The sequence below is a fragment of the Ciconia boyciana genome, chromosome 5, assembly GCF_034638445.1.
Source record: "Ciconia boyciana chromosome 5, ASM3463844v1, whole genome shotgun sequence".
Classification (NCBI taxonomy): Eukaryota; Metazoa; Chordata; class Aves; order Ciconiiformes; family Ciconiidae; genus Ciconia; species Ciconia boyciana.
The window spans coordinates 19,393,636-19,421,564 of NC_132938.1; the positions used below are offsets into that span (position 1 = coordinate 19,393,636).

The following is a 27,929-nucleotide window of genomic DNA, read 5'->3' on the forward strand; positions in this document are numbered from 1 at the left end:
GCAATCCAGCCACTACCTCATCTCTGGCACAGCCAAGTGCTCAGAGAGCTGCAGGATTTATTTATGTTTTTCAACTCAGCAACAGAATGTATGGTTTGCAGAGCAAAGGCTTTTGTGCGTCCATGAAACAACTGCAGTATCCATGTATCACTCTGTGGTAATTGTGGGGAAAGGTTGATTTTATAATGATGACTAATGCACATTTCTGGGTACACTGGAAACAACATCAGACCTAGTTTAAATAAGAGGTTTTTTATAATCAATGTGTCTTGCAATCTTCCCTAATTTTTTATGCCATAATACAGTGACACCACATGCTAATGACAAGTAGTCTCTGAGTTGTTGATTTTCACTGGTGTTCACCTTACACCTGTCATCTTTATCACTGATAGTTTTCAAGATAAACGCAAGACAACACCATAAATTAGGTCTAATGGCTAACCATAGATTTGACCCTGCCAAGCTCTTCTTACTCTGATGCTATTCTAACTTTAAGTTTTGTCTAAGTTTAAACACAGTTCATTCAACTGATTTTTAAGTGCACAGGCTTTAATGAAAATAATTGCCTTTTAATTTATGCATTTCTGTGATTGTTTTCCTGGAGAGAAAAAATGTGGTTAGCACCCTGCAGCACCAAATTCTTTGTAAGTAATCTCTTTAGAAAGATAAGGGTCAGCTGAAGAGTTTCAAGCCCCTACAACGGGTCTAAGTCACATTTGAGGCATGTTATTCCCAACACTTACACCATGGGAAAGCCTGTGTTACCAGTTTTGAGGTCAGACAAAGCTACAGTCTTATTTGGAAGTAAAAGTTCAAGCACAATATTTTTATAAACACTGATCAGAAAATCACATGTATTTTCTTGTTTGGTTTACCATGGTCTCAATTGAAAATATCAGTCTGACATCCAGTCTTTCTCCTTGATCAATGTTTTTTTATGTATACAGGAAGAAAGAAACTGGAAAATAAGAAAATATATCTCTACATCACTCTCTAACGGTTTCTCCATCTTTAACACCAGTCATTGCAACCATAAGAGACATTTGCAGAAAAGACCAAGTTCACAAAGCTGAGAGGTTAACATAAGCCCTAGTCATGGTGATAACTCTTATTTAGACTGATTCCTGTAATGTATAGAAATATATTTAGAAATAAATAAGGTACCAATTTTTTACTGTAAGCAGGAACCTTGTGAGCAGAAAAGTTAGAATTTACTGTCATTGAAAAGCTAGACAGTGGTGAACATCTACTTGTTTACCATAAAGGATCTAAATACAAGAAGTTATTATGGCCTCATACTCCACCGCTTGATAAAAAGCTTTCAGTAAATTAGGTTTGGACCTTTGGCTGCAGGCAAATTCCAAAGTTTAGTTGACCCTAAGTGAGGGTAACTGATTTCTCTCTCAAACAGATGAGCTTTCTCTGGCTTACTGACAAATATTACTGAAAAAACATTCTTTTTGGAAAAGAACTGAACGCCTGACAGTCAAGATATCTTGTACCTTGGCAGCTGTACCTAGAGTGACCTCCAAGCCTGAAAAATGTAGCTGCAGACTGCTTCAGGAGAATAGTTAATATCCCTTTTCCTCTCAGGAATTAGTACAGCATTTTCACCATTTATCTTAAAAAAACAGGAATTGATTCCAAGGGAAAAGTTTGCTACTTGCTAAATCAATTCATTTTGTCTGGCCTTTCTCAAAGAGGAACTTGTAAAATACATTACTTTCTAATTTGTCACTGTCTGTGTTATAAGTGTTCATATAAAATAGCTTGTATAAGGTATTCAATTATCTCTGTTATTCATGGAGATGGTCAATGTTGCACCACATATAATCATCACAATATTTTAAATTTTCTTGAATAATTTTTTTCAATGAGCTACACTTATAAATAAATTAGAAAATTTAGTTACATCTGTCCCATTACCAGTATCTCTACCAGTACTTAAATGAAGCTGTATATTTGTGCTTTGGACGGCAACTTTAATTATTCATTTTTCAAATGAGCAAAAAGTCCAGCATGACGTTACAGTAGAAGATTGTGACATTTCCTAATAAAAAATAAAGTACTGAATAAATGAAAAGGGTTACAGCTCAACAAACTTTTAGATAACCTTGAAAAACACATTTATATGTGCTTTCAATGCAGCATACTTAATTGTCTTTTTGAGATATTAATTTCCTTTGGGCTGTAGTACAATTGGAGTTTTGGAAACAGTGCTGTGACAAACAGTAGAAAACAGTCCAAGTACTACATGAGGTCTCTTCCATAGGAGGGGGAGGAGATGGGTGAGAAAGAGAAAGAAGTCATTTTTCTGATAATACCCCTATATACACAAGTTAGTTATTGTGTTATACATAAAAGCAGACCAGTTAACTTGCACATTCATGTATGACAAAGCTACCAGTTGTTATTATTCCCATTCTGGTATCCTGTTTTCAGTCATGACTCTAATTTTACAAATCCAAAGGTGTTCGAACTAAGATTTCTCATAATTTACCCTGCTCTGTGGAAAAGTATTGCTGTTATTCCTATTGCTAGAAAAATATACTTTGTTTTCCTGGCTTAAAATGTTCCTGAAGACCTTTGTCAAGCTATGTCAGCTTTGAAACTACAACTTGAAATTTAGCAGGTATTTGCCCACTACTTGAGCAGACTGGAGCAGGCCGTCCCTATGTGCCAAAAGACAAGCCAGTGGGGAAAAAGACCGGCCTGGCTGAACAGAGAGCTTTGGCTGGAACTCAGAGATAAAAGAGAGTTTATGGCCTTTGGAAGAAGGGGCAGGCATCTCAGGAGGAGTACAAGGATGTCATGAGGGTATGCAGGGAGAAAATTGGAAGGGCCAAAGGCCAACTAGAACTTAATCTGGCTACTGCCATAAAAGACAATAAAAAATATTTCTATAAATACATTAGCAACAAAAGGAGAGCTAAGGACAATCTCCATCCTTTGTTGGACACGGGGGGAACCATGGTGACAAAGGATGAGGAAAAGGCTGAGGTACTTAATGCCTTCTTTGCCTCAGTCTTTAATAGTAAGACCAGTTGTTCTCCAGGTACCCAGCCCCTGAGCTGGAAGACAAGGATTGGGAGCAGAATGAAGCCCCCATAATCCAAGGGGAAGTGGTTAGCGACCTGCTACACCACTTAAACACACACAGGTCTATGGGGCCAGATGGGATCCAACCAAGGATACTGAGGGAGCTGGTGGAAGTGCTCACCAAGCCACTTGCCATCGTTTATCGGCAGTCCTGGCTAACCAGGGAGGTCCCAGTTGACTGGAGGTTAGCAAATGTGATGCCCATCTACAAGAAGGGCCAGAAGGAGGATCTGGGGAACTACAGGCCTGTCAGTGTGACCTCAGTACCGGGGAAGGTTATGGAGCAGACCATCTTGAGTACCATCACATGGCACGTACAGGCCAACCAGGTGATCAGGCCCAGTCAACATGGGTTTATGAAAGGCAGGTCCTGCTTGACTAACCTGATTTCCTTCTACGAACAGGTGACCCACTGAGTGGATGAGGGAAAGGCTGTGGATGTTCTCTACCTGAACTTTAGTAAAGCCTTTGACACCATTTCCCCCAGCATGCTCCTGGAAAAACTGGTTGGCTGCTCATGGCTTGGACGGGCGTATGCTTCCCTGGGTAAAAAACTGATTGGATGGCTGGGCCTAAAGAGCTGTGATGAATGGAGTTAAATCCAGTTGGCGGCCAGTCACAAGCGGTGTTCCTCAGGGCTCAGTCTTGGGGCCAGTCTTGTTTAATATCTTTACCAATGATCTGGCTGAGGGGATCAAGTGCACCCTCAGTAAGTTTGCAGATGACACCAAGTTGTGCGGGAGTGTTGATCTGCTTGAGGGTAGGAAGGCTCTACAGAGGGACCTGGACAGGCTGGATTGATGGGCCAAGGTCAGTTGTATGGGGTTCAACAAGGCTAAGTGCAAGGTCCTGCACTTGGGTCACAATAACCCCATGCAAGACTACAGGCTTGGGGAAGAGTGGCTGGAAAGCTGCCTGGCACAGAAGGACCTGGGGGTGTTGGTTGACAGCCACCTGAATATGAGCCAGCAGTGTGCCCAGGTGGCCAAGAAAGACAATGACATCCTGGCTTGTATCAACAATAGCGTGGCCAGCAGGACTAGGGAAGTGATTGTGCCCCTGTACTCGGCACTGGTGAGGCCGCACCTCGAATACTGTGTTCAGTTTTGGACCCCTCACTACAAGAGAGACATCGAGGTGCTGGAGCGTGTCCAGAGAAGGGCAATGAAGCTGGTGAAGGGTCTAGAGCACAAGTCTTATGAGGAGCGGCTGAGGGAACTGGGGTTGTTTAGGCTGGAGAAAAGGAGGCTGAGAGGAGACCTTATTGCCCTCTACAACTCCCTGAAAGGAGGTTGTAGCAAGGTGGTTGTGGCCAAGTAACAAGCCACAGAACGAGAGGAAATGGCCTCAAGTTGCACCAGGGGACGTTTAGACTGGATATTAGGAAAAATTCCTTCACTGAAAGGGTTATCAAGCACTGGAACAGGCCGCCCAGGGAAGTGGTTGAGTCGCCATCCCTGGAGGTATTTAAAAGATGTGTAGACCCAGTGCTTAGGGACATGGTTTAGTGGTGGACTTGGAAGTGTTAGGTTAATGGTTGGACTTGATGATGTTAAAGGTCTTTTCCAACCTAAAGAATTCTAGTGTTCTATGACCTTTGGACTCCCCTTTAAAATCTACTGAAATTTGTCCATGATTGTAAATCTTTGAAATTGTGGTTCACAAAAACACAGTAGAAATTGTGACAATTTTATTCTTAAATTCCTTTTGTTCAAAGGTTTGGAATACAAGGAAGCCAATGATGAACAGGATTTTCTCAGCATTAGGCTGCACACAAGTAACCTGAACTGAGAGCAGGGAATAAAATCTAGGCAACACGAAGGAAAGGTCTTCCCAAATTAAATGCTCAAGGGACAAATGCTGTACTGGTTGAAGTAGTAGTTTGAGAATCTGAAGTTAGAAGACAATGGGAAAACATTGAAAATGCTACTACTAATCAACACTGAAAAGAATCTGGATTAGAAAATGTTAAATAGAAACCCTGCAGGAAAGGTTAGAAATAGATTTTTAAAATAGGACCTAAATCAGATTCCAGCTCCAGAACAGTTTTGGCTTGTGAACCGAAAAGAAATTCTGTAAAAATTGACTTTACGTCATTATTATAGCAATCATTCAAGTATTTGAGTCATTATATATTAAGCCAGGTTTTACGCATGTAGGCTTATCTGTATCTCTGTTGAGAGAGGAAAAATTTTGGCTATGAAAAAAATCTTTTTTCAGGTCCTTTAACGCAAATAGGTTATATTGTGAGGTTGTACCAACTTCATGATTCCAGATGGACTGAACAAAAAGTGATCTAAACTACACAAACTTTTGCAGTCCCCAGTCCAGTATAAGTAAGCAATCAAAAATAAATAAGTAATAAATAAAGAATCAGTTTTAAATTAGATCTTACTTTTTTCTGAGTTAGGTTTCCTGTTCTCTGTATTAGGAAATATTACACAAGATGTAAGAGCAATCTAATATTTAATATTTTACTCAAATAGTGGAAATTTGGTGTGGATTAAATGTGTCAGAGAACCAAAGCCTCATTTTTCACCATTCTTATCTGTATTTCCAGGCTGTTAGAAATCCCAAACAGAAGTAAATTAGACTAACAGGCCAGCTGACAGAATACTGCTTCCCTATGAGAGCTATACTCCATATAGAACACCTTCCTTCACAGAAAAAAGTTCACATTTTCCTTTTTTTTTCATTTTTCAGCCACAGTAAAAGAAACACATATTTAACATTTAAAATGTATATTTAAATTTAAAAATTTAAAGAATTAACTTGCTTAGAGTATACCTGTCAAAACAAAATCTATGCAGAAGCACTATGAAATAAATTTAACATGAAAGAAGTTACAAGTGCATGAAAAGTAAAATTGAAAATAGTTCCCCCTCCAAATCCTGCCCATGTGATTATCCATTGCAAGTTCCTTTATAAATAAGTAGTTATTTACATTGAAAAAATATCTTTTTTTTTTAAGAAAAAGGAAAGAGTTGCTTTGAAAATAATTTTTAAAGAAGATTTGGGGTTTTTTTTCCCCATATAAGGAAAAATAAGAAAAAATGATCCCATATCTGGCTTGCTTTTTACTTGATTTTGTAGATATTGTGGGAAGATCCCCACATCTACAAAGACAAAGATGTGCATTTTTCCTTGAAGAGCTTGAGTTTCATGGCCTTTCAAGGGTTTTGACCCATAAAACTGAGAATGTCAGGAGAAAGCTTAGTATCCCAAATGGTCATTTGTTTGGCTGGAAGAATTCCACTGTTCCAGGGACAAGCGGTTTCTGTGGAGGTTTTACTGTACTACGTAACTAACATTGGTTAATTTCATAATTTACTTTGGTAGAACAAAACCATAAAGATGGTTGAGCATTTAGCAGCAGGGCAGTAAATAAAACAGCAGAGTAATTTTTGCTTAGCATTTGAACTACTACAGACTGAATGCACAGATGAAGAGTTACAGTCAGCAAGCCCAGGGAACACAAATCAATAGTTAGATTTACAACATATAGAAATTTGTGGAGCCTTCTCCAAATAGCCTGATAGAAAATGCACTGTGTCATGCAGAAACTATAAGCAAATTCCTTCAAAAATGATTGATGCTGCTGAAGAGGAGCAGAAGTGCTTCACTTTACTTTCCTTATATATTAAGCTTAATACATTTTTGCTACATGCAATAACAAATTAATTTATACAAAAATTTAGTCAAGTATGACAAATATCCATTTTTGGGGTACCACTGTAGAGAAATCAGCACAGCAAGAATTTACTCTTCTGAAATCTGTAACAGCATAAGAGATCGAAAAACCTGATTCTTGAAAAGTCTTTACAAGATGTTCCTAGCAATTTTTTTGCCTGTACGCATATTTCAGACTATGTTAAGTACTCTGAAATGGGTACTGTTTTATACTGTCTTGCAGTGCTGCATTCAGTGGCGCTTGACACTCACTTTCCACCTTTAGGCCTGACTTTTAAAAATATGAAGGCAAGTGTAAAAACATTAATGTTAATTAAGCTGCATTTTAGGAGGATGATGGAGAAGGAATTGTAAAGGTACAAATTCTGTTTGCTTTATTGGAGACGACAGACAGGGGACTAGAAAATGATTAAAAGACCTAACTGGACAATGGGAGTCAAGTCAGTTGAAATGGTTCAAATTTGTAGCAAAGTCTGACAGAAAAATGAGTAATGTCTTCCACAGAGAGGCAGGGCGTAAGATTAAATTATTTGTCAGACTGGCTGTCTGCTTCCATATATATGGAGGTTGCCCAGGCCATTTCCCCCCTGGGATGCCACTTCTTTACTGTGGAAGAGAGGGTCCCGCGGAGGGTTCAGTAGAGCTCTGCCGTCCCCAGGTGGCCCAGCTCTGACAGCTGCCGCCAACTCTTGTGAAAGGACTGGAGCCTATTTGCTCACATTGCTCTCTGCAGACTTCCAGTATGGTAATTTAGTATCACGATGTTGTCCAATTTGTCCCCGTCAAGGGGAACTGACAGCTGACAGAGGTGGCTTCACCCGTGTTGCTCCTGGACTGCAGCGCTCAGTGGCTCGGCCCTCGGTGCATGGCTGAAAGTCTCAGTGGCAGTCTGTGTTCCAGCTGGGAGAGCCTAGCAAAACCAATTACCTTTGCTGAGCTATTTTTCTATGCTAGCCTGTGACCAGGGAAAGATTAAAGGTTGCAGAAGAAGCCAAGAGGTGATTTTCCTACAAATGAATTGCCCAGAAGGTAGATTCCTTCACAGCTATTATAATAGTCGGCCACTGTGACACAGCAGTTTGCCTAAGGGATTTGCTTAAAGCAAAGATGTCTTTCAATTACTATATATGTGCTAGTAAAAAACAAAAACAAAATGAAAACCCAAATCAAAACCAACAGACAATTAATATTTTACAGCAGTAAATATCTCATTTTCAGAATGCATAAATTTGTGCATCATCTGAAAAGGAGACTGAAAATCCTTTGACATTTAATTTTTTTTTCTACTCACAAAAGGTTCTTCATTATTAATAGGTCTTATTAAACTAACAGTAGCAAGTGGACAATTTCACTCTGTAAAAAAACAGACAGGTAGAAGCTGACCTTTATATTCTTTGAAAAACAGTAATTTATTAATATTATCTGAAGATTATTGTTTTGCTGATAACAATACGAAGGACTCATTCTGCATTTCTTATGTATTCTAAATTCCTGGGGTCTTTAACAATGAAAATTATCATCAAGGATTCTTCATGGGGAAATGGGAATTGGCAAAAAATGCAGGACAGGCCCCAAGTAGCTATACATTATGAACGTTTACTGTAAATTATAACAGTTGTGTTTTCTTGTTAAAATAGATTTTACACAAAATAGCTATTCAGAAAAATAACCAGCATATGGTTTACTACATTCATTTAAATGTGACAGGTAAATGTGACTGTTATTCCTAACAGTCTGTGCTGTCTGAAATTTGCTTTAGTGCTGAAGTGTTACATGGCCCTACACTTATTTTAAATACAGATAGGAAAAGGGGAGTAAAGAGGTTATCTGTCTCAAGAGCAACATATCCCTCACATGTCACGGGCACTGTCGTACCCCCAGCTCACTGGCGGGTGGCCTGGCTATCATATGGACTCAGTGTTAGACTGAGGGTTAAAGTGTGCTAAGATATAGCTTTAAATGGGTACAAAGATACCTTGTAGATCCACCTAGTGAATAGCTATAGGAAGATAAGGCAGCATTCTGCAGTACCCAATGCTTGGAGAAAACAGGAAAGTCTAATCCAATAAGTATTGACAGAAGTTGTACCTTTTCAGTTAGCTTTGACAATGACCTTTATTCTTCAACTAATTAAATCGGTTTAGTTCTGGAGATTAATAATTAGTCATAGGGTTTTTTTCTCCTTTTTATGTGATACTTTTTAATTAGAGTCCCTAGTGGCATTTCAGGAATTTGTGTGCAAATATTGTGTTGGTGATGAATCTTCCTTCTGGCTAACATTTACAATACTTGGATCATTCATGCTCCAGGAAGCTTTTGTTATTCTTTATTACAATGTACAACAACAAAATAAATCACCATTAAAGGGTGCTGTAAGCAATCTTCAGATCATTTTGACTCAACTTCTACATTTTACATAGATCGTTGAAGTATGGTCATAAACTATGGGACTGTCATGAGATGCTTGTGACATACATGCACTTACTGAGTCCTGCTTTCCTCCTTTAAGCCTATTACACTTCCACTGCATACCACACCTTCACACCTTCGTAATCCAGTACCTTATCATATAGTCATAATAATTTTAGAGGAGAATCACTCCAGTTAATCCCAGCCCAGCCTTTCTCATGAATCTGTCCCTTCCAGGAACAGCTGTAGATCACAAACTGTCAATTTTTTCTATGTATTTTTTAATGTCCTGCTACTTTTAGGAGGCTAAGGAAACAAATTAAAATGTATGGCATCAAAAAATGCCAATTCTAATTATTGATTAAATTAAAAAAATATCTGATATGACACCTGATAAAACACCATGACATTAGTAATGCATGTTTTTTATATTAATTTTAGAGCTAACTTTAGTATAACAGCTTGGTCTTTAATGTGTGTCTTTGCATAGAAGACAAGAAATAAGGTATCACTAAGCTACTTGAAGGTTGTTCCCATCCTCCTCTTGTGGGCAATTGACAAACATGGCGTTTCTGAGAACCGCAGGATGACAGCTGTGGTGATTGAAGAAAAATGTCTAAGCTTTCAATTCTAAATTTATGATAACACTTTCAGAGATGCTTTCTATATTCTATCCTGCTGTTGAATGACAAACACCTAATTGGTGTCAAACACATGAAAAGCTGACAGACATTAAATGGAATATAGTTATTGAGTGTTTAGTGGCAGTTGATCTTCCACAAAACAAGCTGAAGCAGCTGACTACTAGCTGAAACCGTGATCACATTCTTGGTGGTAAGAGAAATTAGCAACTAAAATAAAAAATTATCTGCAGAAATAGATAGTGTCTTAGAAAATCCCAACATTTATTGCAAGGACATAATCATAGTACTACGGTAGGTAAATATGCAGTACATTTGCATTCTTCATTACTCATAGAATATGCTCCCCTTCCTTTGTTAAAAATATCATGACTCATTTCATGTACCTGATGGACATTTACACATTTAAAGATATGGTAATTCAAGGAAGATTAATGATTTCCCCAAAGCATACCAGTCAGGAACTCATTTTAATTGTCATGAAACTACTACACATATAAATTACCCAGGTTGCTCTCTGTTGTCATTGTAAAGCAATGTTTCAGAAATGGGAATTTTATTATTTGGAAAAAAAAAACCATGTGAGAGGAGTCATATGCATATACAGCTGTATGAAAAATCAGAGTGCAATTCAGGTCTTTATAGAAGAACGTGAAGTTCAGGCACTATAGAAATCCAACTTATGACTTACTCTAAGGTCTTAAACAGTTCTCTGTGGCTTAACTTCTGTACAAGCTTAGTAGAATTATTTTTGAAGAGCTTTCCATCCTACTATTATATTTAGGCAGACAGATATGGGTGAAAATTTCAGAATAGGTGAGTTCTTACATAAATGCCCTCCATTAGGAACTGCCCACTATGGAGTTTTTCTTGGAAGCCAGCTTAAAGAGTGAGTTTGGTACTTCTGTCTGCTTTTAAACCTTCCACAGGGTTGGAACCACAGGGTTTCAACCTTGTCTTGAAAAGTGCTAACTACTTAGGATGACTAGAGGATAAATTTATATTAAAGGAATACATTTGGGATAGGAATCTAGAGATTTGAAATTAATTCCTTTCATTTCCTCCTTTTTTTCTTCTGCTACTTTTGCAAGTTTTGGGAATGAAAAATATTATTTAAATGTAAAATATTTATCAAATATTAAAACAGATATTAAATAAGATAATCAGAAAACATTAAATATTAAACTTTCAGTTTCTCTCCATAAGTGCTAAAGGAAAATAAACAAAACCTCAATTCTAACTTATTAACTTCCTTTTCATAATAAGCCAGAAAGACTTATAGCAAAAGTCCTCTACATAATTTTTTAGGAACTAAGGTTTCAAGTCAGAGAAATATTTTGCAAGAAGACTACAAATTCAAAGAAAGAAAGAAGTAATATCATTCATATTTTCTCTTTTAAAATATCTGAGTAGAAACACTTCTTTTTGTTTTTCATTAAGTTTTAGAATTAGATTCTCTTAACCATTCTCAAATACATTCCAAAGCAGGAGCAATGCTCTAATTTATGAATTCAATTATAATAGGATTAAGGTAATAAAACTATTATTAAGTTCATTTTTTCTCAGAAATGTGCAACTGTGTAGTACAGTAGTAATACATTGTGAATCACTTGGTGTTAAATAATGCTTCTTACTGCCTGCAGGGTAAGGCTAGTCTTTATTGAAATAAGAATGAGAGGGATTATTCAAAAAACAAGTCTATAAAAACTGTTTTCTCAGTGTGAAGTAGTTTAATGTACTTTCCAGGCAGTTTCCTGGCCATCTGAATCTGCTACACACCAATCCACCAAAACCTGGATAAATTAAGTACCAGGGTATGCTTTAGATCTGCCTAGATTCATCTTACTGAACAGATTGATGATACAACTTAAAAGTCCTAAAACCATCAAAAAAGAAAAAGATTTTCTGATGAAGATAAACAGCATGTGAAGAACCACCAGTGCTTAAACTGCATTTTCAGATGTAGATGTCTGAACTGGGTCGCAGATATCGATATCTAGGAATTTCAATTAAGGTGGCCTGATTTTCAGAAAAGTTTATTCTGAAATCTGCCACAATTCTCGTAGTTCAACACTTCTAAAAAGCAGAGCATCTTTCTTTATATTCCCACATTGCCAACTATAGGCTCCTTTGTTTGACAGCAGTTGTTTTTTCAAATGTTCACTTATCATCCAATAGAGTAAATGAGAATAACTACTTCTCTGGGAAAATGGCAACAACAGAAAATCCTAAACAGTTTAATTTTTTTGTTGTTTTATTCCCCCCCACCACCCCAGTTCCTTCTGTTTTTTGTCTGCATGTCCATATATACATGTGCACAGATACATATACATACATTTAGTAGAAGAGCAAAAACGAATAAGAGCTATAGCTTTCTTGCCCTGAGCCTGTGAAATCTGCTGTAATTGTATTTCAATCTTATCTACTCTTAAAAGACTGCTGACATCATCAGGTCCTAGACAAATCCTGCTGTGATTCTTTCCTTGCAGTTCCTTAGGTGTTTAACTCTCTGGATGAATTAACCCATGATACTTCTAAGCCCTCCTTAAAAACTGCATTCAAAATGTGCTTCCACTGCAATGCCTCTGGGCCTGGCTGTGACCTACGTGGCACACAGAAAATCTCCCCTTGCCTTTGCATGTTGTTGCATGCAAATGTTAGGTCGTTTGCCACCTCCTCAACTCGGGAAGATGCCTCCAAGGACCCGCCCTGTCCTGCTCTCTGTTCATCTCCCATCAGATGTCCCCGATCAGGATGCCATGCAGAGTGAAGAAAAGGTGAGCTACCGTAAATATTGGCCTGCTGCTACTTGTTCCTTCTCAGCAGTAGAGAACTAGAAATGGGATTGCTGCTCCCTGAGTCATCATCCTTCTCTCTGGCTGCTTCTGAAGCAGTACAAATAGAAACAGCCCTTGAACTTTAAAGCCTTTCAGCAGAAACGCTCTTATTTTTTAAATAATAAGCAATAGAATGGATGCAACTACTGTCTCTGGTTATACAAATAATACAAAATTGCACAATTTAGTAAAATTCATGAAAGCAAGAATTTGCTACTAAGGATTTTACTTAATTATGACTTTTCAGACGCTTCTATTCAAGCGTTCATCCATGAGATACATGTTTAACCTGGCACAGATAAAAGACATCTGAATAAAAGCTTTTAATAACACTATTTTCAGCAATTTCATCTCCATTTGGAAAAAAGCTAGAAAAACAAATTCATGGTAATATATGGGTATGCAGTGAAGCATCCATTTATTGGTAGTACTTTGAGGTTCTCTACTTTTAGAAAAACAGCCTATACTTTTGTGTTGATTGCTATATTTGGAATGTACCATTTTGTGCACAATATTCTGCTGAGAGAATAAAGTGATGGACACGTATAACCTCTGAAGAAATCAGGTGGAATTTTATATAGTACGATGCATTAGACTTGTTCATCTGAGGAAAGCAAGTAGAAAAGTTACAGTTTTCTGATATATCTGAGGATAAGGGGCTGAATCCAATCCCAAAACAATTATTGCGAGTTAATTGATTGGGCTCCATTTAGTGACTTCAGTAATCAGGATGAAAAATTTCCCAGAGGGAGAAAGAACTGGAAATATTTATTTTTTTTTTTTTTCAGCAATGTAAATCATATTACTTATTATTGAAATATAACAAAGAAATGTTTATTTGCAGTGCATCATTATTGAAATATAACAAGGAAGACTCTACCTGCAATATCAAACTATAAAATATTTTCCTTTAAGTTATTATTTGTAATTTGTTTTCCAAGTTTAAATTAAAATGAATTATATTTCTTATGTTTGGGAAAACAGAATCCTGTAGAAAATCTCCACACTTTAATAAAACATAACATCTTGTGCTGAAATTAAAAGTTCATTGATATTACAAATATGTTCTATTAAAAGACTATTCACATAAGAGATTGAGAAATAGGGCCTGTATTTTGAAATATTTCAAAGCAAATACAAATCAGCAAAGAATTTTTTTTTAATTTGCAGCCTGTGAAATACTGCGAATCCATCTACTTGCACTTAGTACATCATAAATTGAAATATAAAATTATTCTCCATATATATTTCATTGCATTTGTGTATATATGTACTCTGTTCTATATATCTCATAAAGCAGTGTATTCCTGTCTATACGTATATACGTATGAGTTCAAATAAATTATATTGCTCATAATAAACAAAGAAGAAACACTAAGTTTTGTCCTAAAAAGAACAGGTAATATGAAGTACTTATAGCTGAAGAAAGTATATAGGAGTACAACAGAAGATACTTATTATGCTACAGTAAAAATCCTACTGTAATTCATTTTACAATAGCTTTTTATTGGAATCTGAGATGAGACTACCTGCTTTCTCAACAAGAAAGTAGATTCTATTCATAGTGAAAAATAAAGTCTTGGGTATTGACTAATGCCAACACATTTCTGGTTGGATTCAGACTGCCTCTTTTGTTTAAAAAGTCTCAACAGGTTGAAGCTATTTATAACTCTATCGTTTACCATGATCAAGTTTCAAACTTGGGCTCCTAGTTCTGACAGTGAGATTAAAAGAGCTCTATCAATGTGTGTCTCTCAATACTCATATGGCCTCACTGCTCCAGCATCTGAAACAACTTTTAATCTATTTACTCTCACAACAGCCAGTGAGTTAACCAGCACATTTTTCCTAAGGTCACAAAAGATTTCCTAAGAAGATTTCCTAAGGTCACAAAATAAAGGAATCATAATGGGGGTTCCCAAATGCCAACCCAGCTTTCTTATTATTTAATTGTGATCTTCTAATTATGTAATTGAAGTTGCTGATAATTGGTACCCGTCTGTCAGAGAAATAATGAAGCACCTTATGAACAACTCAAAATACAGAAGAAATATAGGGAGAGGCTGAATGCAGATTAGCCAATAGTCTGAGCATAATAATCACACATATTCTTGTAAAAAATAACTAGCAGTAACTATTTCAGTGTAAACAGTACCACTGCTCTACCGCTTGTTGAAAGTGATACCTTTCACCAGGAGTGACATTTCAGGTCAAGTGGAATAGTCTGTTGTTGTCTCAGAGGGAGGAATTTTGACTATTACTTCATAAATTTAACTTTGCAAGACAGATGCCAACCTACCCAGTTTGCCTTAGCTCAAATTTAATGATATGTAGAATCTAGAACTACACCTTTTACTGAGAAACAAAGGAATCTAAAGAATTTATAGTACAAGAAGGATAGAAATCAAACTGCTAGTACACAGGTTAAATATTATGGCTGTATTTTTCAGATATAGCTAGGCTGAAACCAGTGCTTCTGTCACTGTGGATATCTGGAGAGTTACAACTTAGTAAGGTGTCCCCCATTAGATCACAGGGGAATATAATCTTTTTTTGAGCATCGAATGCTACATTTCCTCTCCTTACACAAGAGTACATGCTCGAATGTAATATGATTGACACATGACATATAAAAATGTAATTCACTGAAACTCATGAGTCTTTCTATCTACTTTCCTAATTATTCCATTTTATTTTATTTTTTTGAGGTCCTCCTTACCTCGCTACTTATTTGCTTGATGATAGATCACTAAGCAAACTAGACTTTTTTCCCCTTACTTTTCAGCAATCACTTCTCTCCTCTAATTCCCCTAATTTCACTCTCCCACTCCAAACCCAGCAGTTTTATCTGCAAGGAACAAACCACCTTTGGAAGCATCATGAAACAGTCACTGAACTGTTGCACTTGATTTTTGTTTGACTCATTTCAGTGAACTTCAATCCATATCCCTCCTCCTAACTTTCAAAAGCCCTGTTGTCTGAACAATTATTTGTTTTATATATGTAACTCATTCTTTCTTAAGTGATTAATGGAAGGCTGAAAATAAACTGTACCCAAAATATGGGCAGATGTCTATCAGAAATATTCAAGGTCTTTTCATCTATATAGATATCAAAAAATCAGGCAAATGTACATATGGAATCCATCCATCCACTTACAAGTAAATATGAAATAATCAATCTGCACAACAGCCTGCCATTTTAATATGGAAATACAGAATACTCAGCAGTAAAACATCTTACAGACAAATAATGAATTGATCAGTAATGACAATTTTTTAAAAATTTTGGGTTTTTTTAACATTAAAAGTGACCTACTTGCACCTGTGTCAGACCTTCCATTATACAGTTGTCCCCTTGGGATACCATAGCCATTAAAAGTTACTTAGTGTTAAAATTTGGTACACAAATTTTAGATTATTTCTCTCTGTTCAACAAATGTACACACATGCACTCAAGTTACTGTTAGGGTATTTCTAAAAGTTCATAGACTACAGACTTTGGAAGGGCATATTACATTTCTATAAACAGAACAGTCTGATTTGTGCTGCTTCATACTGCTATAGTAACATGAAGCAGTTATACAACATTAAGTGTCCAGATGAGACTGCAAAACCAGCTTTATGGCTGCTTTTGCAATTTTTCCCAAAGGTAATTCCATAAGAATTTTTATTATGAGCTAAAATGCATACTAGACAATGAAATTATAGCATAATAGCTTTAAATTATGTTATTATTTTGGCATTACATGGAACAGATTCAACTGCTTTGTAAATCTTGATGTTTCTTATAGGTCTGCATGTAAACTGAGTATATAAATCCCTACAAAATTCACTGAGTATCTCCCATGCCTGATTAATATCAAAGGTCAAAGAATTCTGATCAAAAACTGCATCAAACATGGAACAAATAATTTAAGAAGTCAAGGGACCAAAGGTGACTACATTATTTCTACATCAGTGCACTATTATGGATGGGTTTTTTCATTCAGTCATTCCATCATTGCACATATTTAATCTTGTTCTATAGTGTCACTTTAGGCAATGATTATTTATGTCTTTGCAAATATCATATTCTAACAGTAAAGCCTTCTAGATTCTCAGCCCTAAAGTATTAGTGATTAGGCAATGCTTTTCTCTCCTCACCTATACTCAGCTGACCAAGTGTAGTTATTTTTTAGAAGCGTACTTTGTCATACCAAATATCTGTCATCTTAAAATGAATTATTTTATGTGGAGCTACATTTTAAAAGCAGCCTGAGCCTGAAGCAGTGGCCGAGTGCAGAGGGAAAATGCGTAAGCAGGGCATTCTGTAGGAAGCTCCTGGTATCCATGCTCTGGGATGCACACTGGTTAGATGCAGACTTTGCTACAGGTCTCAAATACATTACCTTTATTTGGAGTGTTTTTCTATATATACTGGGAGAAAATACCTCCTTCCCTTTCAAAAGATACATAATTTTGGCCAGCAATGGCTGTTATGATTGAAAAGTGCTTTCTGTGTGATCTTTCCTTCATCTTCTGATTTCTTTTGTTGATAAAGAATCCATTTATTTTAGTATTCTGTAATAGTCAGATGGAGTGTTGGTCACAGTTCATACATGTAGTACATCCTGGTAAAACCTAGTACTCTGTTTTCCTTCTCTGAGTGCTAATTCAAATATATTTTCCTCCAGTTGCTTTTCAAATGTGTTTGTACCCAACACAGGTATTCATAATGTACTTGAACAATTACAGTAAAGTGGTCCTGAGAAAGGGGTATCTGATCTAGTATGGAGGCAAAAGTGGTAAAAATGCAGAAAACTTTGGATGAATGATCTGCTTAAGATGAATACTCAGCATCTGTTGAAGAAAGTTCAGATGATGCTCAAAAGTATCTATGGCTTTACAAAGATGAATACAAGGAGAAGCTTCCCTTACCTGCTTGCAAATAGTCAATCCCTCAGGCTAAAATGACTATCACTAAGAATGTTTTCGAAAAGAAAAGAAAAGAAAAGAAAAGAAAAGAAAAGAAAAGAAAAGAAAAGAAAAGAAAAGAAAAGAAAAGAAAAGAAAAGAAAAGAAAAGAAAAGAAAAGAAAAGAAAAGAAAAGAAAAGAAAAGAAAAGAAAAGAAAAGAAAAGAAAAGAAAAGAAAAGAAAAGAAAAGAAAAGAAAAGAAAAGAAAAGAAAAGAAAAGAAAAGAAAAGAAAAGAGAAAAGAAAAAGAAAAAGTCAAGACTAGGAAACTAAAAGTCCAAGTGTAGGACCCAATGACTGAAGGGTAGGGTTCTCACAGAACAGTGTAGCCAAAAGGAACCATCCCCAAGTTAGGATGCAAATATACTGTGTGATCCTGAGCCAGAGAATGAAGTTTTAGTACAGCGGGGGAGTGCATACTAAAAATAAATGTTTTGTCTAAGTAGTACAGAAAATTCATAATGCCTAATCCTTCTGTGAACTCTCACATGAAGAGACAGCACATAAGTTTTCCTTACAAAAGTCTTCCTGGTTTCTACCAGTATTTTTAAGATCTCTTAAATATTTCTCTCCACCTTTCACACAGCCAGTATCTAAACTTTGAATTCAGACAGGTATGGATCTAAAATGACCTATTCCTCAGTGATTCAGAGGTTCTGGATGTTAAAAAACCCCTGGAGAAGTCCATGGGAAGTAGTTGATGAAAAGATCTCAATATATCAATTATGCCTTCCTTAAAACTCTTAAGAATATTGTCCCATTTAATTCATAGTTTGGTAAAAGAAAATATTTAGGCTGATGTGTGATTTCCCTGATTTTGACGTAAAAGAATTATTTTTGTTCTTCTTTATCAAGCACGTTACTTTACACTTGTATGTCATTTGTGCATCTTATCATTAGGTCCAGGTAGGAAAGCCACTAAAGTAAAAGCAAAATAAAACAAAAACTTCAGTTTTAATATAATTATGTTAAGATTACAGTCTTCTTACATAAGAAGGTTAGTCAAGATGGTGCTTCCCAAACAAAATCGTGCTCTCAAGCCTGGAAGAGCCTAGTTTTTGTGGGAAGGTGAAGAGTAAATAGAACATCTTCAACCCTGAGCTTGATGTAACACATGGTTACAAGTTTCAGCCTGTCTTGCACCCAACATAAGCATATAGAAACATCCACATCCAAGAAGACATGTCCTTATAAATAAGCATATTGAAATTCGCACCTCAATTTCTATATCAATTTGAGATTGGATTTAAAGCAGCAACTTAATGCAATTTTGCATTTGGTCTGAAGTAACTGTTCTCTGCTGTGCAATCTATAGATGCTTCTATAGACTGACTTTCCTATAGTGACCTTGAATCCAGAATCTCTGTCAAGATTTACAAAGAGAGTTGGGGAAACACCCCCCCCAAAAAAGGTAATCCACTTTGTTCACCTCTGAGGGGAAGAATTATGCTTCTGGAAAGGTAATGTTTGAACCTTAACACCTTTCATCTAGCCATATTCAGCAAATAAACAGTCTATGTGCACAGATGCTAATTACTGTATTTGATGCTGAAGGAATTATTGGTTGTCGTTTCTGGTGTGAAAGATCCACTGATCATCATAGGAAACCTAACACTACTATCTACCTTCATGCCATGAATTGGCACTGGGATATCAGCATCCATGAACAGAATTTTTTGAGGCAGGCGATACTGGCTTACTCAGAAGAAAGTAGTCCCCTCAATCCTACAAGTGTCTCTGCAGAAGGAAAAAAGACAAGTGGACATTTCACCATGTGAAAACTGAATAGCTTACTGATAGCAGATCCTCATCAGGTGTTACAAGCAGCTGCTGAGAAAAGGCAAGGGGACATGTACTGCTGAGTGGTATATTCCTTATCTTTCTGTTTATTGCGGAGTTATGCTACATTTCATCCCATTTGGCTGAGGGAGTTGATACAGGGGAGGGAGGACCACAGGAGAGTCTGCTGGAAGCTGGACTTGTAGCACAACCACCAGTGCATGGGTAGGACATCCAAATTCAGATAATTATCAGCCACATGTAGACAAGGAGAAAACTCCCTTGCTTTTTGGGGTTCTTCTTCTTAGAAAAGTATGAAGCGATAGAGGATTTGTCAGCAATATGTCTTTCCCCATATCATTCATTTTCTCAGGGGGAGACTCATACTGCACTTGAGAGAATATTTTAAACATTACTGGTTTTGCTAAGCCATATGGGTAACTAACATCACGTTAACACAGATGGTTGCCGATAGACCTAACTGTATCCCCTCTGTGCCTTTAAGTATCCAAGCTACAAAAGAGGCCACGTTTTAGCATGTTAGTGTGACAGAATAAATCAACTCAAATGCATTAACATGATTTCTGGACTAGAGGTGGCTTCTGCCCATCCAAATTAGATTAGAAAGAAAAAAAATGGTCTTTCTGTACCTGCACAGAACAGACATATCCTAAGACAGAAAACGGCCTCTATTTAAAGAAAACACCCCCCTTCCCCAATTTCCAAATTCTAGCCAAAGCAACAAATTACTCTATTTACTCTCAAGGCTGACTTTACAGCCAAATATGTTTATTGGTAACTGTAAGTGAACTGCTCTTTCCTTTGCCATCACAGTAAGAGAAGGATCAAATATTCCTATATAGCCTTGATGGTCTACTGAGTTAAAAGACATGTAGGGACCAGTGGGTCCTACAAGCCAAAAGATTTTGAGTTCGTGGGACATTCATATACCAGACAGGAAATTTACTTCTGAATAAGCATTTGAAAGATAATAACAAGTTCTGGAAATTGTTAGAAATTAGTGGAAGGAAAAGGAGAGGAATAGTAGGGTCTAGAATAGATTGCAACACTGGTTGATTATATTCACAAGCAAAAGAAAAACACTTCTGTATGAGGTGTTATACTTCAAAACATAATCAATGCATGATGAAGAGGCGCAAAGTTTGTCCTTTTAAAGACTTTGATTTATGCAGTCCCCTGATGTTTACAAAGTTGCTCACACATATTTACATAATGTCTCCATATGGCTACCACTTGACAGATATTCTGGACGCACAAATGCCATTTTGCCAGTCTCTCCCCTCCAAGTTTCTGGTGGATTAATTCCCTCTAAGCCTGGTGCTGCTACTTTACTGCTCTGATCCTTTGCTTCAGTTCTGATCACCCTCCTCTCCTTCCCTTCCAGCTGAGTAACAAAACAAAAGCTTTGGAGGGAAGCTGCCCAGCAACAAAAGTTTCAGGCAAGGAAGCTGGAGGGAAGATATTGATCAGTGTCAAACCACTTTCAAAGTAATGGAAGGAGGGAAAGGAGAGTTTCATTCTCTTCTAGTAAAAGTGGTATTGATTCAGTTCTGTCCTTATAACTGAAATAGCTCACCGGCTCCAGTGAAGCCACCTTTCTCCTCATTCTGGTCTCTTTCCTGCATATTGGAAAGCGGAGGATGGATGAAGTAGAAGAACATGGTCCCTAGTCTGGGGCATGGGATCAAATCAGGTTCCCTGTCCTGCCAAATGTCCAACGCTATAATAAAACTAAGCAGATTGCCTGGATTCTCCTACTTTCCCATGGAGAAGTGAGGGCAAGTAAAGCTCTTCTTCACCATAACTCCTTTGCTATGTAAAATGAAGTAGGGTAGTTGTCCATCATAGCACAGTGGGTGACCCATCTTTTTGCTTGTTCAATCGAAAGTCCATTTTGCAGGAGAGGTGACTGCGCATGGCGAAGAAGCCATACTGGGTAGAACACTTCCAGTAGCTGTGTTAAAGAAGAAATTTTTCTGTGAGTGTACTATTGTTTTATCTTTGTTCTTTTTAAAAATAATACTGAAAGTGCCTGGAATACAAGATGTAGGGTATTTTATATCTCATTATAAATTACTATAAAAATAAACAATAAACAAGCTGTTGCATTTGCACAATACAAACAGATTAAGGAGTAGTGAAGCTGAAGCTGCCTCTACACTTCTGTGAACAGAAAGGAAAAGTGAACTGGAGGGATGGAAACGCTCCATTTACTCAGTTCGTGATGCTTTTGTGAATGACTTTAGTTCTGCTCCCATTTCTGCTGCTGACTCTTGGTTTGGGCTTAGCCAAGTCGCTCTGCTGGTAGAAACTGCTGTAATGCATCATCACAACCTCACTAAAATCAGTGGACTTGTAACAAGTTTGCAACTAAGGATTTACCATTTAGCTGTCTTCTCTGTCCTGTATTGGCAAACATCAGGACGAGCATGCTGCCCGATGTTTCAGTGATATTTTCAAAATAAGTCTATATTTAGGGGATATTAAGACAAGCATGTTAAGGCATCAGAAAGCCTAACTATGAGAACAGATTTGTTTCAGCATATGGCTCATGCCCTGTCTCCGTGGGGTAGATGGAGAGGTCTTATTGCTCATTTTGGTTTCAGGATCAACACTAGCCATTCAAATATGTTCCTCCTTGTATATCAACAGAAAACCTGTCCAGTAGGAGAACAACAAATCATCAGTTCTGAATACCCTATAAAATATTCCTTAATCATTTGGGGCAGCATTCTTGCTTAATAGTAATGGCAGTACCCAAACACAGAAGAGTTAAATAGCACAGATCAGCCTTAGGGGAACTGGAAATCCCCCGAGTCACTGGAGCTATTCACACTGCAGATGTTATAAATATATCCACTATACTTTAAAATGTTTCATCTTTTTACATTTAGAGATCAGTTTTATGTTGCTAGGTACTTTTGAGTGAAATTATTACATTACCCTGTGAGGAAATGCCATGGCACTAATGGGTGCATTAAAACAAAAAGTTACACTTCAATTGATATATTGTGTTGAACTTATTATTTATATTAAAATCAGTATAATTTCTACCAGGGGGATTTTTTTAAAAAGGTGATTTAATATAGTTGAAATTACATGAAACATTTTCCCACAGACTTAATGGCAGTATCACACTGTGAGAAATCAAGAAAGGGATGTAACTGTATGTCTGCTAAAATACCAATATTGCATTTTAATCTTTTTTTCTTATCTGTTACCATGTGTTATAAAGTTGAAGCTAACACATATCTAGTAAGTGGATTTTTTAGATGTTAAAAATGCTACAAATCCAGAGCATAAAAAACCCAAAAAGTGAGCACTGTTATGAGAGAAAAATTACTCATTTGTTTAGAATTCAAAAAGTAATTTTACAATTCCATAACAAATGCATTATATAGTAACATAGCAAATATTATACAGTCTCACCACATACAGTATTAAGGATGATTTATTTCAATAGTTCAGTAACTATAAAAGTGCTGTGTTAAAGATTTCACATTTTATCAGCTGAACAATTTTATGAGGTGATGATGTGAATCTACATCCATCAAAGATCCTATTCAATGATGAAAAGTTAATGTTTCAGAAAACTGGAGTCCTCTCCGTGGCTGTGTGATTCTGACTGAAATCAGTTACACAGCAAAAAGCATTGGTTTGTGTTCACATGTACAAACATACTGACAAAAGCAGTATTTTTTGAGCTAGGGCTTCAGTGAGTGAATAGCTTTTGTTTACTACAGCAGTCCACACAAGACATTTTGTTAAAAAGTTGAAAGCAAAAGATCTCATTAATAACTGAAATGAAATAGCCTATTTCTATAAAATGTGAAAAAACCTCACTTTGTATAGAAATAAAAATCCTATTAAAATTAATGTGAAGCCCTCTTTGAGAGCAGATGAAATGATATGACCCATATAGTAGAGAGCAGACAGGAATCTGAGCAAGCAAACAGGAATTTTAAAACATATATTAATTATATATATTTAAAATACCCACATTTAATGTTGGCCTCTATGCCTTTTTTTGAAAGGTGTCGAGCAGACTTGATCCTAAAGCTTATCCTGTAGTAACAGTGTTTTGCATTTATCTATGAAATGGATTTTTAACACACAAATACTGATACAGAACAAAACTCTAATTGCATCATAAATCAGAAGAGCAAAGTGTGTTATAAACGTGAACTGAACTAGGATCCACTTAATCTATCAAGTTTTGTAGCAGTGAATAGCTTTCAAAGGCAACCGACAGACAGGCGTTTTGTTCACTGTTTTCAGTCTTTCTAATCAACATCCACTCACAGACACTTGGCAATTCACTGTAAAATACAAATCTTATGCTAGCATCTACTTCTGTGTTACAATAACAAAGTAAAACCAGCAGAAGCAAACCAGGATTTTTAGTCTGAATGTTATTTTCACTTTTCAAGCCTTTTCATTTCACAGCTGTTATACCTGATGCTCTCTAAGTCTACTTTAGCAAATCAGACACCACACCTACAAACAGCACAAACTGTGAGTGACCACTTTACCTTCTGAAAAATCAATCAGTCCCAGCAAATGAAGCAGCTTCAGAGATGCAAATATAATCACAACAATACCCACTGTTTGCAGTCCCTCCGACTCCCACTCGAGAGTCAACATTCTTCCAACAGGCAAATCATTCCAGTCTTCACACCAGTTTGCAATCAGAGGGAAATTAGAGGATTTTACCAAGAGTTTGCTTTGAAGAAAGTTGCAGTGGTGTAAAGCAGCGCTGTACTGAGCTGTGGCAATTCACCAGCCACTCTAGCTGAGGCAAAATATTAGATAAAGCCCCACATCTCATACTTCTCTAAGCATTTGATTTCATCAGTAGCGAGTCCTCTTAGAATGCTGAGGTGGACCACGAACCCCTGGGTATGACATTGTATCCGTCAAGCAGCGTTACTTCAGAGCTGCTGGAGGAACATCTGTGTCGGAGCTGGAGACCTGGCTGTGTCAGTGCCAAGGAGAAATGCTCCCTGGAAACTTGCACTAGGGAGCACGCTGCTGTCAGCACTCTGCACTCCAGCGCTTCCAGACCCAGGCTTTGAGACTCTCCCCCAGCTTTGCAGCCCTTCCCCAGCTTCTCTTAGCACAATTTTTGTTAAGTTTGACAAATGGCAGTTTGCTACAGACAGACATCTGTTTTCACGTGTGCTAAATGCTGCAGGTCAGAAAACCACTGCCCTCTGCATTAGCAAGAATAATGTTCAGAGAAACACTGTCCCTTCCTCTTCTTAAGCATCACCAGAATCTAATTAGAATCTTCAGTGGAAATGAGAAGTGAAATTAAAGAAATACACATCAGCACGATTGGTGCCTCCAGCTAGCAAAATACAGTGCTGTCAAGGAGACACGCACTGCCCAAATCCCCGTTCTGTAGCCAGGAAGAATGTATTCTTTACTGATTGAGAAACAAAACAGTGCTTTTCTGTCTAAGGATGTGAACCTAGAAGTGCTGAACCCCAAACTCGGATATATATGAATGGGAATTAGGGATTTTCCACAGCTCCTGGGAAGATCTTGCCCAGGCTACGCATCAGGGGAAAAAGAAAAGAGGCTTATGATCCTAGCTGATTTATTGGATAGTCTGTACAAAACTAATTGTCCTGTGTTTATTAATGTGATTACCAAGAGGATACCCAGTGTGAAGAATAGGCTCTGAAGAATATTTATGCAGCACATGCATAAATATTATAAGGTTAGGCCTAAATGCTTATTCTTGTGCTCATCCTAATAATTTAACTAAATCCTGTCCACTGGTGTACAAGGCACTAGAATAAAGTGAAGGGAAGTCTCAGAAAAAATAATTTTAGACACCCTTATTACTAAAGAAACACATATGATCTAACACTAAAAGCAGTCTCATAAATGATGTCCGGTATCAACCACTCATCTTATGTTCCTTAACTCTTTCCATTAGAAATAACTTTTACTAACTTTTGAGAAGCTCAGAAACTTTTATTTTTGTTCAGAAAGCCATTATAATTTTAAATCAGCATGATAACAAATTGTAATGTTAACAATCTCTTGTTTATGGACTACCAGGTAGAGAAAGAAAAATGTAATCTCCAACTTACTACCAACTTTTTTTTTTTCTTTGAAGGCTGTCTGTATTGAATTACAAGAACTAATAAGAGTCACAGATTTTTCCATATAGGCAGGACTCTAGAATCTGAATATTTTTGTTCATTCGAAAAATCATGTGTGTACTTCAGTTAATTTTAGGTTATATCTAGGCAATATATATGCAACAATATTCTTTGATTTTGCCCTTCTGGGTATTTAACATTAGAATGTCGTGAGTTCTGTATTATTTATATATGCTCTCAACCTGAATGTCACTTCCTTTCCCTATTAACCTGTAGAGCTAAAATGGTGCCTAAGAAGAGCGCACAATAAAAATAAATCAAACCAAATACACTACCCCACATTTGCACCTTCCAAATATGTCATTACCTTTGCCTTACATTGTAAAATAATTATTCAATATATTTTAATGTTAAGTTACATTACTTTTAAAAGAAAATTAACATTTTTTTTCCTCTTTTCAATTTCTAGTTATTCCATATCATCTTCTCCTTTTAAGGCTCTGATATGTTCATTTTAACTCATTCTCATCTCTGACTTTTATTTTCTCCTTGAGTTTATTAATAAAAAAATATTTTTATATTTTTCTCAAATTTTTCTTCTTTTTCTCAAATGCTGAAGCATGGCCAAATGTTCATGATATTTCAAGGCTTAATGTGATCCCAGGATGAGAACTTTGACCCATACTGTTTTACAGGCATTACAGAAACAATAATCCTAATATAATGCAAACAATCATACTATAACAGTGGAAGAGGCCTTATTTATTGTTAATAAACAGTATCAGGGAAACTTAAAATGGAGAAATCTGTCAGTCTACATTATCCTTTCATGCAGTAGGTCCAGGGTAACTTGTGTCCTTAAGTTGTCCACTCTTGGGATCAGAGGCCCTTCTACTGCACCACTGAATGTGCCAACCCACATGTAGAAGCCACCCAGGGAGAAGTGGTGTCAGCCATAACCAGTGTTTTGTTTTCTACTTTCACACAAGAGAGACCTGGATCCCTTCTAAAAAATGAAAGGGCCAGAGATTATGTATTTGATGAGTTTTAGGCCCATCTGTGCAGCAGATGAGTTACAGAAGAATTTTTAAAGAAAAAAAATTAACCTGAAAACATGCAGTTGAACTAATGTAACTGATCACTGACTTCAAAGATTACCTCCTTAAAAAAAGAAGTAGACATTTCCTGTTGTTTCTCATGACAGTTCTCTACGTTAGGGGAACCACATACAGACTTTGTGAATCTCCAAGTCTTAGCTCTGAAAAGTAAACCAGTAAGGATAAGAAACTATGTGGAAGGGAAAAGGAAGTGATGTATGAAAAGTTTCCTTTAATACACCATGAAACAGATTCAAACAACAGTGTTACTTACAAAGGTGAATTCTTCTGGAAGTGATTCAATCAAAAAAATTCCATGCCTCAAAGCATTTGAAAATGAAATCTATCTTGAACAAGGAGATAATAAAATTAAGTTATATATGGGGCACCTTTTTGTATTCTGATCCCTTCCTAAATTCATACGCAAGTGTAATTTCTCTCTCTCACTTCATATTTTAATCAATTATTTTAAAATAAATATTTGTGATACATACTTATGGAGTGCCTGTATTGACACTACAAGCAAATTTTAGAAGCTGTTTAAAGAAAAGGAATTTTTCATCAATGCCACCCCCAGGATACAAAAGAAAACACCATCCTTTACATGAAGCACTGAAACCAGGGGCCAACAGCTTGTAATATCCAAGCACTGCTCTGGCTCATTGTCTTTCCCTAATTCCTGCTTTCATTTCCGCCATTGTGATGCATTCTGGTGGTGATTTAGTAATATATTTAAGTTTGCATAAACTTTCTTTTGATTCTTCAATGGGTTGCATGGGGGAAAAAAAAAGTGTTAGCATTGTTAGGAAGCTCTCCCATCTAAACAGCGCATCTTCCACTGGCTGTAAATTCCTCTCCTCAAAGATTTAGAGCAGAGCCTTTATTGTTTGCTGGAAACTCAGGCGCTATCAACCCTGTGGGTTTACTGAACCATTAATTATGGGAAAGCATAACCACGTTAGTGCTAAACTCCAATACAGAGCACTCCTGCATTATGCACACACGCACACACAAACATGCACACAAAAATACAGCGTTAGGCTGATTTTCCCCTCCACAAAGTAAGGGGAGTGTATGCTGCAGCGTAAGGCTGTGGTGGGTGCATGTGTATGGCAAAGCATGGCGTTCCTCAAAGGACAGGGTGAAGGAGTTTGTCATGGTTTAGCCCCAGCTGGCAGCTAAGCACCACGCAGCCGCTCGCTCACTCCCCCCCGGTGGGATGGGGGAGAGAATCGGAAGAGCAAAAGTAAGAAAACTCGTGGGTTGAGGTAAGAACAGTTTAATA

At 37.0% G+C, this 27,929-nt stretch overlaps 1 protein-coding gene across 4 annotated transcripts in view; it reads right to left on the bottom strand.

Annotated features, from left to right (window-relative positions):
• The window catches only part of KCNIP4 (potassium voltage-gated channel interacting protein 4), a 358,211-nt gene that overhangs the window by 97,223 nt on the left and 233,059 nt on the right, over positions 1 to 27,929 (bottom strand). For 2 of the 4 annotated variants that reach the window (XM_072861787.1, XM_072861786.1), the window contains exon 1: positions 23,964 to 24,075. The exons of the other annotated variants lie outside the window; for them this stretch is intronic. In XM_072861787.1, coding sequence (XP_072717888.1) covers positions 23,964 to 24,075 — 112 coding nt within the window. Of the gene's footprint in view, positions 1 to 23,963; positions 24,076 to 27,929 lie in introns of those variants that run through there. 4 annotated transcript variants of the gene reach the window in all.